The 15,356-nt window shown below is 50.2% G+C and overlaps 1 protein-coding gene across 3 annotated transcripts in view; it reads right to left on the minus strand.

The window, feature by feature from the left end:
- The window catches only part of Cfap65 (cilia and flagella associated protein 65), a 33,260-nt gene extending 19,863 nt beyond the window's left edge, over window positions 1-13,397 (minus strand). For 2 of the 3 annotated variants that reach the window (XM_036173377.1, XM_036173376.1), the window contains exons 1-13: window positions 13,335-13,397; window positions 12,682-12,727; window positions 11,529-11,694; window positions 9,549-9,733; window positions 6,910-7,012; window positions 5,921-6,087; window positions 5,587-5,786; window positions 5,212-5,357; window positions 4,458-4,680; window positions 3,822-4,087; window positions 2,733-2,933; window positions 2,142-2,507; window positions 486-623 (exon numbers count right to left, since the gene is read on the minus strand). In XM_036173377.1, the coding sequence (XP_036029270.1) occupies window positions 486-623; window positions 2,142-2,507; window positions 2,733-2,933; window positions 3,822-4,087; window positions 4,458-4,680; window positions 5,212-5,357; window positions 5,587-5,786; window positions 5,921-6,087; window positions 6,910-7,012; window positions 9,549-9,733; window positions 11,529-11,654 (2,121 nt within the window). In that variant the 5' untranslated portion in view covers window positions 11,655-11,694; window positions 12,682-12,727; window positions 13,335-13,397. Of the gene's footprint in view, window positions 1-485; window positions 624-2,141; window positions 2,508-2,732; window positions 2,934-3,821; window positions 4,088-4,457; window positions 4,681-5,211; window positions 5,358-5,586; window positions 5,787-5,920; window positions 6,088-6,909; window positions 7,013-9,548; window positions 9,734-11,528; window positions 11,695-12,681; window positions 12,728-13,219; window positions 13,276-13,334 lie in introns of those variants that run through there. The other variant, XM_036173378.1, reaches the window with a different exon arrangement.
- Between the last annotated feature and the right edge of the window lie 1,959 nt (window positions 13,398-15,356).

Consider the following 15,356-nt stretch of genomic DNA (forward strand, 5'->3'; position numbering starts at 1 on the left):
AAAACCAGTGGGGGGGGGGGGAGATAGAGCTAGAGGCTGGGAAGGGACAGCAGAATTGGATTCTGGGAACTTGGCCCCAGGCCATGCACTTTTCAGCTACATCCCAGGGCTGAGGATACCTCCAAGGTCTGATTGAGAAGAGGTCTGGGAATTCTGACTTTCTCCTGAGTGACAGTGCTCATGCTTTGGCTGGTTTATCCCTAGGGTCCAGCCTAGGGCTTGGGAGCCATTAGGTGCTCAGTGAGCAGGACAAATGAAGGAGTTGGAAAGTATAGAGGACCAGGTAAAGGTTCCAGATGGAGTGGAGAAGGACTGGTACCCAATCTTTAGACCATTCTTGTGCTGGGACCATGGTCCAAGAGCATGCTATTCATTGGTCTCTCCTCGAATGGCCAGGAAGGACATGGGGATGTACTACTGAGGCCTTTAGAAAGAGAGACTGGGGTCTCTCATCCTGCTCCCACTATGGTTGGGGCCACGCTCACCTTGGGTACATCCAGGGAATATTGGGGGATGTGGTGCTCTAAGGCAGGGTAGTAGCTGTGTCCTCGAGCCCGGACTTTCAGACACCAGGATGGGACCACTGTGCAGTCCTCCTCAATGTTGCTGTAGCTCTGAAGGACCTGCAGGGGCCAGGCCATGAGGGAACTCAGAGTTTAGCATGACCCTAGAAGACAGTCACCTTGCCCCATCCCTGGCTCTGTGCTGTAGGCATCCTATATTGGGTACAAGAAAGGAGGATTGAGGGAGGCTGCAGAGGATGGCCAGCTGCCCCTTCAGCTGGAGCCTCTAACTGGCTCTCTGCACACTTTGTGGGAGGAGAGTGGGGTGAGATGTGGAAGCAGCATTCATTCTATAGGAATGAGCCCAGAGCAGTGCTGGCCAATGGAAATACAACAGGAGCCACAGATTCCTGCTGAAAATGCAATTTTAAATGTTTCGGTGTTTGTTTAAACATTAAAAAAAAAAGTGAAATTGATTTCAATAATACGTTTTATTTAACTTAATAGTTAAACGTTATCATGCAATCATTATGAAAGCTATTACTGAGATAGTTTATGTTCTTTTCATATTAAATCTATGAAATTTGGATGTATTTTACACCCACGGTACATCTCTGCTTGGACCACCATACCTCAGGTGTTCACTGGTCATGTATGACTTTCCTGCCAGCACAGGTCTGAAACCTGACATGCTCAGCTTTGGCCAGCCAGAAGTTAGCATCCTATTTCCGCCTGTCTCCCATTTCCCTGCTAATATATGAGGACGGGGACAGTTAAAGGCTCTGCTTTGAGGGATAGGCATGGTGGCCTATGCCTTGGTCTATATAGGCAGTTCCAGGCAAGCTGGGGCTACACAGTGAGACCCTGTCTCATTAAAAAAAGAAAAGGAAGGAAGGAAGAAAGAAAGAAGAAAGGAAGGAAGGAAGGAAGGAAGGAAGGAAGGAAGGAAGGAAGGACTAGACAAGACGACACTGGGGGTATAGTTCAGTTGGTAGAGTGCCTGCCTATCATGCATCAAGGCTTGGGTTTGGTCCCCAGCACCAAATTAACTGAGTACTAGAATTTCAGTACTCAGGAAACGGAGGCCATCCTTGGCTATACAGCAAATTCAAGGCTGGCCTGCACTAGACAAGATCTTCTCTACCAAAACAAAACACCGCTTTGAGGCTGAAGCAGAAAGATTGAAATGAGTTGAGGCCAGCCCTGACAATATAGTGAAAGGAACCCTGTCTATGAAAAACCACACAAAACACAAGCTACAAAATAAAAACAATGACTTTGCTTTGAAATACCTCCTTCAAGGTCTAGAAACCAGGGACCCCCTATCTGAAACCCCCAGAGAGCTCCTCCCTAGGTACTAAGTTTTCCCAAAGTGCTTTATTCCTGCTGAGTTCTTCCCTGAGGAGAGGGGCGGGAGGGAGACCGCACAGAAGTGGGAATCAGAAGGACCAAGTCAGGCCATGAGCCTGGGCGGATCAACCAGTAGAGGGCACTGTCTAGCCAAGGAAAAAAATGGGAAAAGCTCGCATGGAAAGGATGGGCTCTGTGGCCGCCTGGCGTCCTTGTAAGTAGACTCTGCCCTTCAGGCTCCAGGGAGGGACCTTAGTTTCTCCACTTGTTTGGTCTGTATGCACACACCTTATAAACAGCGAAGGCTTCTAGCTCCACAGCATAGAGGCTGTTGGGGGCGGATGGCTGGAAGTGCAGGCGCAGGGCCACGGACTTGAGTGGGCGCACGTCACTAGTGTTTGGGGTCACCCAGAAAGGGCAGCCAGATCTGTGAGTCCAGACCACAGTGATCTTGCCCTTGGTATGGTTCCTCAGGCACAAGGGAACAGGGTTGGGAACCTCAGGCCCAGGACAGGCACCGAAGTCCACATCAATAGGCTCTAGACTGACAGCAGGGGGGAAGACGGCCAGGTCCTTGGTGCCATCAAAAAAGTACTCCATCATGGGGGGGATATAGGGGTACTTGGTGGCTGGCAGGTCCACTTCCTGCAGGTCCTGCATAGGGAGAGACTGGGTCAGAGTTCAAATGTCATTCCTCTTGCTGCTGACTCTCTTCAGCTCCCTCCTTCCCAGAAAAGACTGCAAGTTCTCCATGCAGGTTATCTCCAGCTACAGCGGTGTAGGTCACAGACCTACTTAGTGACTGCCAGGGAAGGGACCGGGGTCCTGGTGAGAGCAGCCTGCCTCTATGGCGTCTGGAATGTCTGGCACCCCACATACCTCAACGGGCAACATGAGGGCCCCATTCTCATCCCGTTCCAGCTTTCTCTCTTCCAGCATGGCAGCCAGGATATCAGGAGAGTAAAGTGTCAAGCCCCGAGCCAGGTGTGTTCGGTACCACGTGAGGTGCTGAGGCCTCAGGATGACGGGCTTGGTGTTGTCTGAATGGCAAGTCCCAATCAGGTCCAGAAACAGTGGGTCCTGTGACACCCAAGTCCACAGGACATGGTGACATTTGTCCATGTGAGACAGAGCATGGGGTAGGTGGTAAGGCAAGGAGATGTAGGGGTTGGACAGAGGGTAGATGGGGAGCAGAGGCTGAAGGGTGGCCAGCCAGGGGAGCATCCTGAGAACTGCCCTCTAGTTGAGGAGATAGTAGGACTCCAGAACAAGTCTAGAGGGGCAGCCTCCATCTGGAGATAGGATGCCCAGTGCCCTTCCCCCGCTCCCCATGGGTCCTGGGCATTCTCCTGTGTATCAGGGCCGATCAGGAACCTACCAGACTAGCATTTAGCCCTGCCCATGGAGCGGGGGGAGGGTATGGTGGGAAACCAGGGATGTTCTACCCTTTCACTCCAAGGCCTCCAAGAGCTCATGCTTCACTTGTGAGAATCGGGCAAAGAAACCCTTCCCTAGGTAGAGGGGTGCAGCCCAGAGCCCAGTTGATGAGGACAGGCTACACCTCAGCCTAAATTTTGTCATGGTGTCCAGATACTGCACATCACATTTGCCCAAGGGGCTGGGTTTGGCCTCTAGCTTCAGAGTCCCCACCCTGCACATGCTGTGTGGGCTGATGTCCAAAGCTCCCCTTTCCAGCTCGCTGACAGCAATCCCAGCGTAGTGGGAGCAGCAGAGCCGAAGGCAAACTTGGCATGACCACCTGGATCAGTGAGCTTTCACGCACCCCTGGCCAAGCTCTGCCTCTAAAGCTGTGGCAGAGAGTCTAAAGGTGACCCAGGCAGACAGCCTTAGATGTTCTGAAAAGAGGGGAGAACCCACCAAGCCTTGCTTTTATCTCCGAGTCTCATGGCCTCTCACTAAACAGAACGGCCTCTTTATCTTTATCTCGGTCTCTTCTCCATCGCTCACCTGGTGGTGGATGAGACAGGCCACCCTCCGGAAGCAGATGATAGGATGTGTGGGCTGGTAGGCACAGCGCAGGGTCATACGGGCCTTGCCTGCCAAGGTTCCAAAGGCAGGCCTGATGCTGAAGACACTCTCCTGGCAGTCAATGTCAAACTGAAAGTGAGCTATGCAGTCCGACTTGTTCTCGATCCACAGGGTCTGCTCCGAGCGCTCCCCAAGCTGGACCCAGCTGAAGTTGATGCAGTAATGCTGAAGGGATACGTCAGGACCTAGACAGAGGAGGTGGGTCCTCAGGAGAGGGCCCTGCCTCCTTGTGTGGGCTGGGGTGCCAGCCTCAAAGGAGATCTCATAAGAGGTCCCACTGCTGGGATGAGAAGCCCCCTAGAGCTAGATGGCCAGGCTGGATAAGGCCCAGGGCCCCTACAAAATTCTGAGTTCCACAGTCACTATCTGGGAAGACGGGGATCGCCAGGTATCCAGAATGGTTCCCTACACAGCCACCAGGGGACAGCAGACCCCTTGGCTGAGGGACCAGGAAGCAAAGGTCTCTCTGGAGTAGACAAAGAGCTCAAGGGAATGACTCCCTGGTGGTGGGATGCTTATGTTCTGGGAAGTACAGCCTCCTGGGATGGCCATTACCTTTACAGGAACCAACGACTTGGAGCAGAGTTTGGGAAGCACAACCAGAAGGCACAATGGAGAAGTAGTCTATGGCTCTGCTGTCCAAGGTCTTGGGATGGAAGAACACTGACAGGCATTTCTTCTCTCCTGCAGGCACGATGCCTTGGCTTATGGAGCATGAGAAGGTATGGTCCTTGGTCAGCATGTCTTCAGACATTTCAATCTTGAAGGGGGCGTTAACCTGCCGGGTCAGGGGTCACGGGGAGGAACAGTTCTAGTCACAAGTTCAGGCAGTCTGTGGAAGTCTTCCTCACACTGAGGAAGCCACATGAGGGATCAGGGGACAACTTGTATCCAGTCTGGCCTATGTGAGTATCGGGTAACACAGGGAGAAAGGAGCCAAGCTGTGTGTCCCACCTCAAGGCAACCTAGACCTGGGGTGAGGACACTCAGGGGGCTAAGGGCACCCGAACCCGCCTCAGCTGACAGGAGAGAGAGGAACACCTGATGACGGCTGTTCTCTCTCTCTCTCTCTCTCTCTCTCTCTCTCTCTCACACACACACACACACACACACACACACACACACACAACACACTTGTGTGTGTCCTGTGTTTGTATCTGCAGACACTAGTGTACAAGGCTTTGGATCTGAGGGTGGAGAGGAGAGGAGGGAGGCAAGGTTTTAAGGGTGGGTCATAAGCATACCAAGACTTGGGGTCCCCGCTTCCTGCCCCTTCCCTCTTGCCCATCCCTTCCCAGTACATGCACACCACAGATGGATTGTACAGCCTGATCTGCCGCTCCACGGTGCAGCCCACGGCGACAGAGCCGAAGTGTAACACCTTCTGGAAGCCCTCCGTATCCTGGTCCTTTGGCTGCTTGTGCTTTATGCTCACCAGCAGCTGCGCACATTTGGCTGGGACAGAGATGGGGTGGGGGCTTGAGGGGAACCTATCAGGACCTCTGTAGCTCCGGCTGAACAGCCCTGAGAAGGCATATGTCATTGTCCCCTGCCCACCACAGGGAGGGCTCGTCTGTGATAGACAATAAAACAGGTGAAAAGGCAAGGGGGGACCTGCGGTGGGGGGTGGGGAGCACACTGAGGGCTGCAAGGTCTCTGGGGACAGATGGGAAGGCGGGTTTACCTGCAGCCTGTATCTGGATGCTGTTCTTCTGTCTGGCGCCCTTTCCATACCAGCACAATGCCTCGACATCGTGGATGACGGCTATGCAGGGCTCAAAGGTCACTTTGATCTTACAACCCAGGCCTGGCTCCAGCATCCCTGTAGTGGGAAGTATCTGGAACGGGGTCGGGACCTCCCAGGTGAAGAAGGTGGGCAGGTCCCTGAGAGTGAGGGGGTAGGTCAGGTCCTGGGGTTCTGCTACCCCCTGGGCATAAACTTGTCTCCTCCGCTCCCTACAGCTCTCCTCCCAGAGGCTGCTATCCCCCTTTTCAGGACCTTAGCCCTTTCTCCTCACCCCACATTGTTCAGACAGAACCAAGTCTCCACTGTGTCCCCGATGGCACATATGGGCAGTTGCAGGGATGATGGGCAGTCTAGCATGTGGCAAGGCAAGGTGGCCTTCAGGGACACATAGAACACCCCTTCTTCTTTCTCAAACCACAGCTGGTCCGTGTATTCCTTCTGCGGGACAGAAAGCAGAGGAAGAGGCAGTCCCCAGTGAGTGGTACCCAGGTAAAACTCGGGCTCAGACATCCCACCTCTGCTAAGCCATCCCTTCGATAAATCCCTGGCAGGTGGGCTTGGCTGTAGCCCACCATGTCAGAACTTCCTGAACTCTTATATTGTCATGGCCTCTGAGAAAAGGGCCACTTCTGTGGGAAACAAGGAATTCCAAGAAGCCAGATACAATGGCATACCCCTGCAATTGCGGCTATTTGGGAAGTGGATGCAGGAGGATCACGCAAATCTGGAGGTTTCAGGATAACCTGGGCCACATGGTGAGACTCAACATAATGATCCTCAAAGACAAAAAGTTACACACACACACACACACACACACACACACACACACACACAAATCTGAGAAGGGATTTTGCAGAGATCAAGAGGCTAAGGAATCTAGAGCTTTCTGGTGATAATTACAGCCTTTATGACCCCATACCCAGTGGGGAGCACCCCTCTATTGAATGAGATCAAGGTCTGAGCCTTTTTTTTTTTTTTTGGAGTCTTCCTAAGCTGTGTATCTTTTTGTTTGATTGATTGGTTGATTATTTTTTTTTTTTTCTTCTGAGATGGGATCTCATTTTGTAGCCTTGACTGGCTTGAACTTGTTATGTAGACTAGGATAGCCTTAAACTCAGAGAAATTCATCCGCCTCTGCTTCCCAAATGCAGGGTGTACAGGTGTGTGGGGACATCCCTGCTGCTTGGACAATCCTCCTATTCTGAGGTCTCTGTCCTTTTTCCCTTCCCTATACTTCATTGCTTCTCTGGCAGACCTTACCTCTTCCAGAGGTCGGAAGATGATGGGAAGTGTGAGGGTTATGCCTGGGCTCAGGAAGATGGGCTGAGGAACCATGGTGAAGAAGAACTTGGTCTTGGGAGGCCTGCAGAGAAGAGCCAGGTGATGAGCACGTCAGAGTTGGGCTCAGAACCACCAGAGGATGCCAAAGTCAGAAGATTGAGGAGGCTCAATAGGGGCCGGATTGCAAGTCCTTCTCCTTTTATTTTTATTCTTTTTTTTTTTTTTTTGAGATAGGGTCTTGTGTAGCAAGGCTGGCCTCAAACTCACTGCATGGAGCCTTGAACTCCTGATCCTACAGGTATGTGTCCCCATACCTGACTCCTTCATATCAAGATCTGTGTCTGATAATGATGGTCATGGAGAGATATGGATAGGCTATCCTGATTTAATAGGGACCCAGCAAGGTAGCACGGGAGCATCAGACTTTCAGAGTGTTAGGAAAAGCACGATGTTGATAAGGACTCCAGGTAAGTATAGGTAGGACAAACATATCCACAGGAAATTATAACTTACAAAACCAACTCGAGAACTTTACAGTGAACTTTATGGTAACCCAAACTATTAAAGAAGTGGAAAGGGTAGGCATAATGTTCCCACAGAGAAAGTTCTAGAACAGATGGATTCAAAGGCAAGTCCCACCTAGCATTAGAGGGAAGACAATTCCAGTTTTCTGTTTGTTTTGTTTTGTTTTTAATGTATGAGTGCTCTATGAGCATGAATGCCTACATGCCAGAAGAGGACATCAGATCCGATTATAGATGGGTTGCGAGCCACTATGTGGTTGCTGGGAATTGAACTCAGGACCTCTGAAAGAGCAGCCAGTGTTCTTAACTGCTGACCCATCTCTCCAGCCTGATAATTCCAGTTTTAAGCTCTTCTGGATAATATAGAAACAGTCCCAATGTAGTCTTCGAAACAACCATATGTCATTGCTAAAACCTGACAGAGGCAGAAAGAAAACTACAGACTAATCTCATAAACAAAATATTAGTAAAAAGGAACATAGTAATGTTCAAATTATCCAGAAATAATTCTGAAAGTCAGTTGATATAATCGACATATGAAAAAAATAGGAAAAAATGATATCTCAATTAAAAGATGTTAGGGGCTGGAAAGATGGCTCAATGGTTAAGATCACTTGCTGCTCCTTCACAGGACCCAAGTTTGGTTCCCAGAACCCACATGGTAACTCACATCTGCCTCTACCTTCAGAACTAGGAGATCCAACACCCTCTTCTGGCCTCAAGGCCATCCAAACACATATGCTTGTACACACATGCAGACATACATACATATGCAGACACACACACATATGCATATAAATAAAAATAAATATTAAAAACAACTTTAAACCTAGCCAGTTGGTGGTTCATAATAAAATTCCATTACCTGGGAGGATTGCTACAAGTTTGAGGCCAGCCTGGTTTATATAATGAGTTCTTGGTCAGGCAGGGCTACATAGTAAGATCCTATCTCAAAACAAACGAAAAATTGACAGCCTTCAAAAAACTATCAACAAACAAAAAACAAAAACAACTTTAGGCATATCACATATAGCTGGGCACAAAGACACATGTCTATAATCCCAGAACTTGAGAACCAGATGTAAGGGGGGACTCAGTACTGCAATGTGTAATCCCCCAAATTGATCTATATGGTCAATCAAATCCCGTTATCACACACACAAAGTAGGTGTGTATTGAGCTAATTTTAAATTTCTAAGAAAGTTCAAAGGGAGAAGAACAACAGGTAATCTTGAGAAGGTGGAGGACCTCACACAACCAGATATCAAGTTTAGGGTAAATTCAACTAATTAATTCAGGCTGCAAGGATTAAGCCGAGGATCACACCAGTAGGTCAGGAGCACAGAGCGGCTCCCAGCCATGAATCAACACATCACCAGTCGGTGTGTGTCAGTGGCAGAGACACCATCAACTGGAGTGCGTCAGCTTCCATAAATGATGCTGAGAAAACCGAACATTCAGTTGAGGAAGCATATCATCAAACCATTCACACACAGCAATTCCATAGAGATAAAAGAACAATTCGAAAGTCTCTTTGAAAAAATATTCTAGGGGAATATCTTCATGACCTGGAGGTGTATACAGAAAGGCAAATCAAGTTTTTTTGTTTTGTTTTGTTTTGGTTTGGTTTTGGTTTTTTGAGACAGGGTTTCTCTGTGTAGCTTTGCACCTTTCCTGGATCTCGCTCGGTAGACCAGGCCTGCCTCTGCCTCCCGAGTGCTGGGATTAAAGGCATGCGCCACCACTGCCCGGCTCAAGTTGATTTTTTTAAAATGTTACAAAAGTGTATCATATTCTTTCATTCAAAGTTCATGAGGCAAATTAAACTCTATTATTTAAGGATGCCAACACATATGGCAAATCCATTTGGAAACAGCAAGGAAGTTGTTAAAGCTGGAGGCGGGATGGTTCTCTGTGGGGAGGAAGATCCCCCGCTATGGGCTCCAGTTATTATTTCTAGGATTCTTCACACTGCATGTATTTTGAACATTCTTCTGGATTGGTGGGTTTTTTAAAGGTTGTTTTGTTTTCTTTTTAAAGAGAACTCACTTCAGGGGCTTGAGGGCTTAGGTTCTGGGTCCCTCGTTCTGGTACCTGTACTTTATCTTCTGGATCTTCAGGGAGAGGTTTTTCAGAAGCAGGTTCCTCGTGATCTCCTTGCCCAGCTCCCAGCCTTTCCAGTGAAGCTCCTCAGTGACCTCAATGCCCCAGACAACCCTCTTCTTCACTTCCTTTTGCTTCTTGGCGACACATATTTTCCTGGTCAGGGGACTTGAAAGCTGTTCAGGCATCAGGAAAAAGTGAAGAAGCAAAGCCAATCAGCGGGAATAGGGTGCTGAGACTCAGAAAACAGGTGAAGATGCCCCATCTCCATCCTGCTCTTAGCACTTAAGAGATGATGACATCCCTCACCCTGGGGTGTGGACCAGAGAGAAAATGGAGTCCAGCATCATCACATCCAAAGTCACTGCAATGGTTTGCTCATAAAAGGCCCAGCAATGAGGCCTTACCTGAGCTGCCCTATCCAACTACTCCATCAGGTTTGCAGATGGAGGTCCTGGCTGCTGGGGTCTGCCCCTTGGGCATCCTCAGGCACCTCTTCCAGAGGAGCCTTCACCTTCTGCTCTTTCTCAACCTGCCCTGCTCTCCAGAAGCCTCTCCTAGCTGGAATGATCTACCACAGGCATTTCCCCAGAATGCAGGACACCCCACAGTTCCTTCACCTGACCATCAGCTGGCTATTGGAGCAGAAGAAAGAGCCAAGTTGCCTGTGACCAACTCCCACCATGCCCTCCTAGGCCAGCTCACATGCTGCTTAAGACTTAGTGTGCCAGTGTTTCCCTGACTGCAACAGAAACAAACAAACCACTTCTTCCATTGATCCATATCACTTATCTAGCCGAGAAGGGAAGAGGCTGAAACCTCTTAGGCAGTAAGATGGAGGACAGGTAAATTGGACACCTCTTCCTGCCATGACCATTGCTGTGGACACTCAACTCACTGCCTTTTTATCTTTGACCAGTTATTGATTGTCTGTTGTTCCATAACACAAGATGGAGTCATCCAGTCAGCAAATACTTGTTGATTGCCACATGCCAGACACTGTACGAGGCACTTGGGCTATGATGGTGAAGAAGACATGAATCCCTTCTCTCTGGAGATTACACTCTCAGTTTCAACATTTCCTAAGAGAATTGGATGGCCAATATACTTTCTTTCCCTGATTGCCTATGAAGGAAAGGTGGCACAGGACTCCATTATCAAAATCAGTTAGTGTATCAGTCAGGATACAACCAGGAAATAAGAAGCCACTCGAGTGCTCAAACAGGGGTCTCAGGCTCAGTGGGTGGGGTGCTTCCTGGGCAAACAAGAGGAACTGAGTTCAGATCTCCCAGCACCCATGTAAAAGTTGATTGCAGTGGCATGTGCCTGTAACCCTAGCCCTGGGCAGGGGTGAGGGCTGGAGAGTTGGAGACGGGCAGATCCTAGGGACTTGCTAGACAGATAGTCTAGCCAAAATGACAAGCCCTAGCTTCAATGAGAGGCTCGATCAAAATGTAAGGTGGAGAGTGAGAGAGAAAGGTACCTGATAGTAATTTCTGGTTTCCAAAGATGCCCATACAGACAAGTGCACACACACACACACACACACACACACACACACACACACACACACCATACACACACATACACACACATACACACACACTCACACACATACACACACACACACACACACACACACACACACACACACACTCACACACAGTACAATTAGTGCCATACACAGTTAAAGACAGAAAAACCCTACAGGTTATCAACATCAATAAAGGCCCAGCAGGACTGGAGAGAGAGCTCAGAAGTTAATAGCCCTTGCTGCTCTGGCAAAGGACCAAGTCCATTCCCAGCACCCACCTGTACTCAGATCTGCCCAGGGCTCCGTCTAGGGAGGGTGAGTGCCAGAGTGCATATGGGAGAGTCAGTCCCTCAGGTTCTCACCTCGTTGTACTGTCACAACGGCCCTCCATGGTCTTGCCATGCTTGACGCCCCCGTACCCCCGACCAGCTCCTCACCTGGGTTGTAGCACTGCTACTTGCCAATGTGCTGGCACTCAGGCACGAGCCATCATTCAGAGTGTTCACGGTGCAGTCCCCGCTCTCCCTGGGCCTCGTAGTGTGGCATGAGTGTGCAATGAGCATCTAGCCAAGTCAGAAATTCCGGCCAGGTCCACACAGGAGTCTGGAAGTGGGACGGGGGCAGAGGAGGAGCATGAAGAAGGGGGTTGACGGAGGAAACTCACCATTATTGAGATGGAGGAGAGGTGTGCTCCCTATTCTAACAGTGCTCTGAGGTGTCCCCATGAGAAACGAGGCTGAACACAAGCTCCCGAGCTTTGGCTCAGTGGCCTGAAGTACCACTCAGGAAACCACACGAAAGGTTCTGGGATAAAGTTCATGCAACAGGGCTTGGGGATGTAGCTCAGTGGTTGAGCGCTTGCCTAGCAAGCACAAGGCCCTGGGTTCGGTCCTCAGCTCTGAAACAAACAAACAAACAAACAAACAAAACCAAAAGCAACAAAAAAGTTCATGCAACCATGTTCTTCCATGGCCACATATGACATCAGTTTGCTTTCTACTGACACAATAGATGCCATGACCAAAAAGCAACTTAGAAAGGAAAGGGTTCATGTTTGTCTTCCAACTCCCAGAAAAGTCAAGGCAGGAACCTGGACGAAGTAACTGAAACTGGAACACTGTTTGCTGGCTTGCTCTCCATGGTTTACTCAGCTTGCTATTTTGTTTGTTTGTTTGTTTTTAGACATAGCCTCACTATGTAGCCCTGGCTAGCCAGGAACTTGCTCTGTAGACCAGGCTAGCCTTGACTCACAGAGATCTGCCTGCCTCTGTCTCCCAACTGCTGGGATTAAAGGTGTGCATCACTGGCTGACTGTGACTTGCCTTTTATTTAACCTAAAAATCTCCCTTTTCAAGTTAAGTTCCCCCGTGCATTCAGATTCAACAATCTTGTGATCACCTGTGGGAGTTTACACACTTCCTGCAGACACACTCATTCCCTCTCCACAAAGCAGAGAAAGCCTCTGCTGACTCATTTCTTCCTAGAGGGTTCTTCAACCACGGGCGGGGACCGTCTCTGTCCATGCCTTCATCCTATCCATTCATTCACAGAGCGTTTGCTGACATGGGACAAGACAAGTGAGGTTCCTACCTTCAGCTGTAAAGTGGGTGTTGAGACCGGATCCAAGAAATGCAAGCTGGGATAGGGAGAGGAGTGGTTACTTTTCTGTCTTTGGATAGCTTCGAAGTCCTGCCCCTATTCCCTGATCTCTCAAATACCGGGGGGTTCGACAGACAGCTCCTGCCTCTGAAAGCCCCCCACCCCCACCCCAACACATCAATCTATCTCTGAAAGGTCAGAGCAGAGAGGAAACGAAACAGGGCAGAGGAGTGGTCCAACCCGGTCTTAGGGCAGTGAGCACGGAGCCTCCTGGGGACAAATGGAGTCATTTCCAACGTTTCAAGGTGCAAAGACGGTGCAGCTGTGGGGATTTTGTTGCTTTGCTTTTTGGTTTTGCTTTATTTTCTAGTTTCAAGGTGGGGAAAAAAAGATAGCACCAGCTCCTTTTGTTTGCCTAATTTCCGATCTTAAAATTTCCCAAAATGACCGGTGGAAAAACAGCGGTGGGAGGAGTGGGTGTTGCCATAGTTGAGGAGAAAACCGGTGGAACGAAGGGAACAAATTATACTTAGAGGGCTTCTCCAGGTCTCCCCGATCCCGCGTCTGGTTAATCTCGCCCACGACGAAAGGGCTCTCTGAAGACCCGCCGAGATTCCTGGAGGAAGGGGTCTCGGTACAGATACCTTCCTTGACACTTCTCTCGCTGGGCTCCAACGTTCAGAACTCATACTGCCGCCATACTGACGTCTCCATAGATACAGGACGCGAGGGACACAGCGTCTCTTGGTATCCCAGGGCGACGACGGCAACCCCAAAGAGCCAAAGTTCAAAAGTTCAGAGAACGCGAATGAGTGACCCCCTCCCCGTTTCATTTATTTTCTTCATTTTCCCTTTTCTCTTCTCTTTTCCCCTCCTCCTCCCCCCCCCCCCGCCCCCCCTCCTCCTCCTCCCCCTCCTCCCTCCCCCCTCCTCCTGCCCCCCTCCCCTCCCCCTCACCCCCCCTCCCCGTCCCCCCTCCCCCTCCATCCCCCTCCCCTCCCCACCCTACCCCCATGTCCCCCCTCCTCCTCCTCCTCCCCCTCTCGCTCGCCCCCCCCTCCCCCTCCTCCTCCTCCTCTCCCTCCTCCCTCCTCCCCCCCTGCTCCTCCCCCTCCTCCTCCTGTCCTCTCCCTCCCTCCTCCCCCTCCTCCCCCTCCTCCTCCTGCTCTTCCCCTCCCCCTCCTCCCCTCCTCCTCTGCTCCTTCCCCCCCTCCTCTCCTGCTCCTCCTCCTCCCTCCTGCTCCTCCCCCTCTCTCTGCCTCCCCCTCCTCTCCTCTCTCCCCTCCCCCTCCTCCTCCTCCTCCCCTTCACCCTCCTCCCCCCCCTCCTCCTCCTCCACCCTCCTCCCCTTCCTCCTCCCCCTGCTCCTCCTCCTCCCCTCCTCCTCTCCCTCCTCCCCCTCCTCCCCCTCCCCCCCCTCCTCCCTCCTCCCCCCCTCCTCCTCCTGCTTCTGCTCCTCCTGGTGATGAGGATCAATTAATGCCTTGAGTATCACTGAGCCTTGATGTTTCCAGACTTTCCCTACTGTAGCAGCCACTATGATCTTCCAGTCCCGACAAAGTAAACATGGTCCCCCTAATTTTCAGGGCGTCCTGGCAGTCTTTAGTAGACAACCATATTCATATACTGTTGCTGGGCTCAGTACCTGAATGGGAGTCATTCCTAATCTCTTGGGGTAGACATTGTTGATCTCAGCTCAGCGTATCATTCCTTGTGACCACAGCTATTCAATTGAAAACAGCCCCTGGTACTTTCTTATTGCACAGTGATTTGTAAATGTGTTCCTTCTGCTGGTGAAAGAGAATGTCTTTGGCATTTTCTTCCAGGGTGTCTTCTGGCCCAAGATCAAGGTGAATTAATTTGTTTGAAAGAGAGTCAAAAGTTAGTGAGGTTGGGGATTTAGCTGAGTGGTAGAGCGCTTGCCTAGCAAGCACAAGGCCCTGGGTTCGGTCCTCAGCTCAAAAAAAAAAAGTTAGTGTATGAGAAAATTCTTACATATAATAGGGATTTTTGGCAGCCCTGTTGTCTGTGCATTGGTGTGCATGTCGGGAGAAAGGTCTCACTTCATAGACAGGGCTGAGAATCTCAAAGTTCATTCTTTGGCAATTAAATATGTTTTACTGCCTGAGCCGTGAACCCATTTCTTCTCAGGGTGAAAAGGGTGTGGTGTGGTTATAGAGGGAGAGCTTAGAGAGCTGGGGGGGGCAAACCCCGAAAGTAAACCAGCTGTTTGGAGGATCAGGGTTCACTTGTGTAAGGTGGACCAAAGGGACAGAGCGACCTGAGTTGCCTGGGAGGTCACGGGACCAGAGGGAGGCAGGAGTGTTGGAAAGGCAGGCCAGGAGGTCAGTTAAGTCATGCCAGTCGGAGGAAGCCTGGAGTTTTCTGGGGATTAAAGGATGTGGGACTCAGTGGGCGCTTCACTGGTTTGGACGGGACTCTCAGAATCAAACGCCTGCACTTTGGACATGATGTCGTTTAAGCTGCTTGGAGTTCCTATAATGATTTCTTTCTTGTTTTTCCTCAAGTTCTTTTTTAATCATCCTGACTCAGCTGGACTTTATGGACAAAAGGGGGGAACCTTTTCATACTTATGCCAGAAAGAAGTGGAGAGCATTGGCCCTTGAAGCGAGCCTTGGTGGGGACCTTAGGGACCCCAATAAGAA

The sequence above is a fragment of the Onychomys torridus genome, chromosome 23 (assembly GCF_903995425.1).
Source record: "Onychomys torridus chromosome 23, mOncTor1.1, whole genome shotgun sequence".
NCBI lineage: Eukaryota > Metazoa > Chordata > Mammalia > Rodentia > Cricetidae > Onychomys > Onychomys torridus.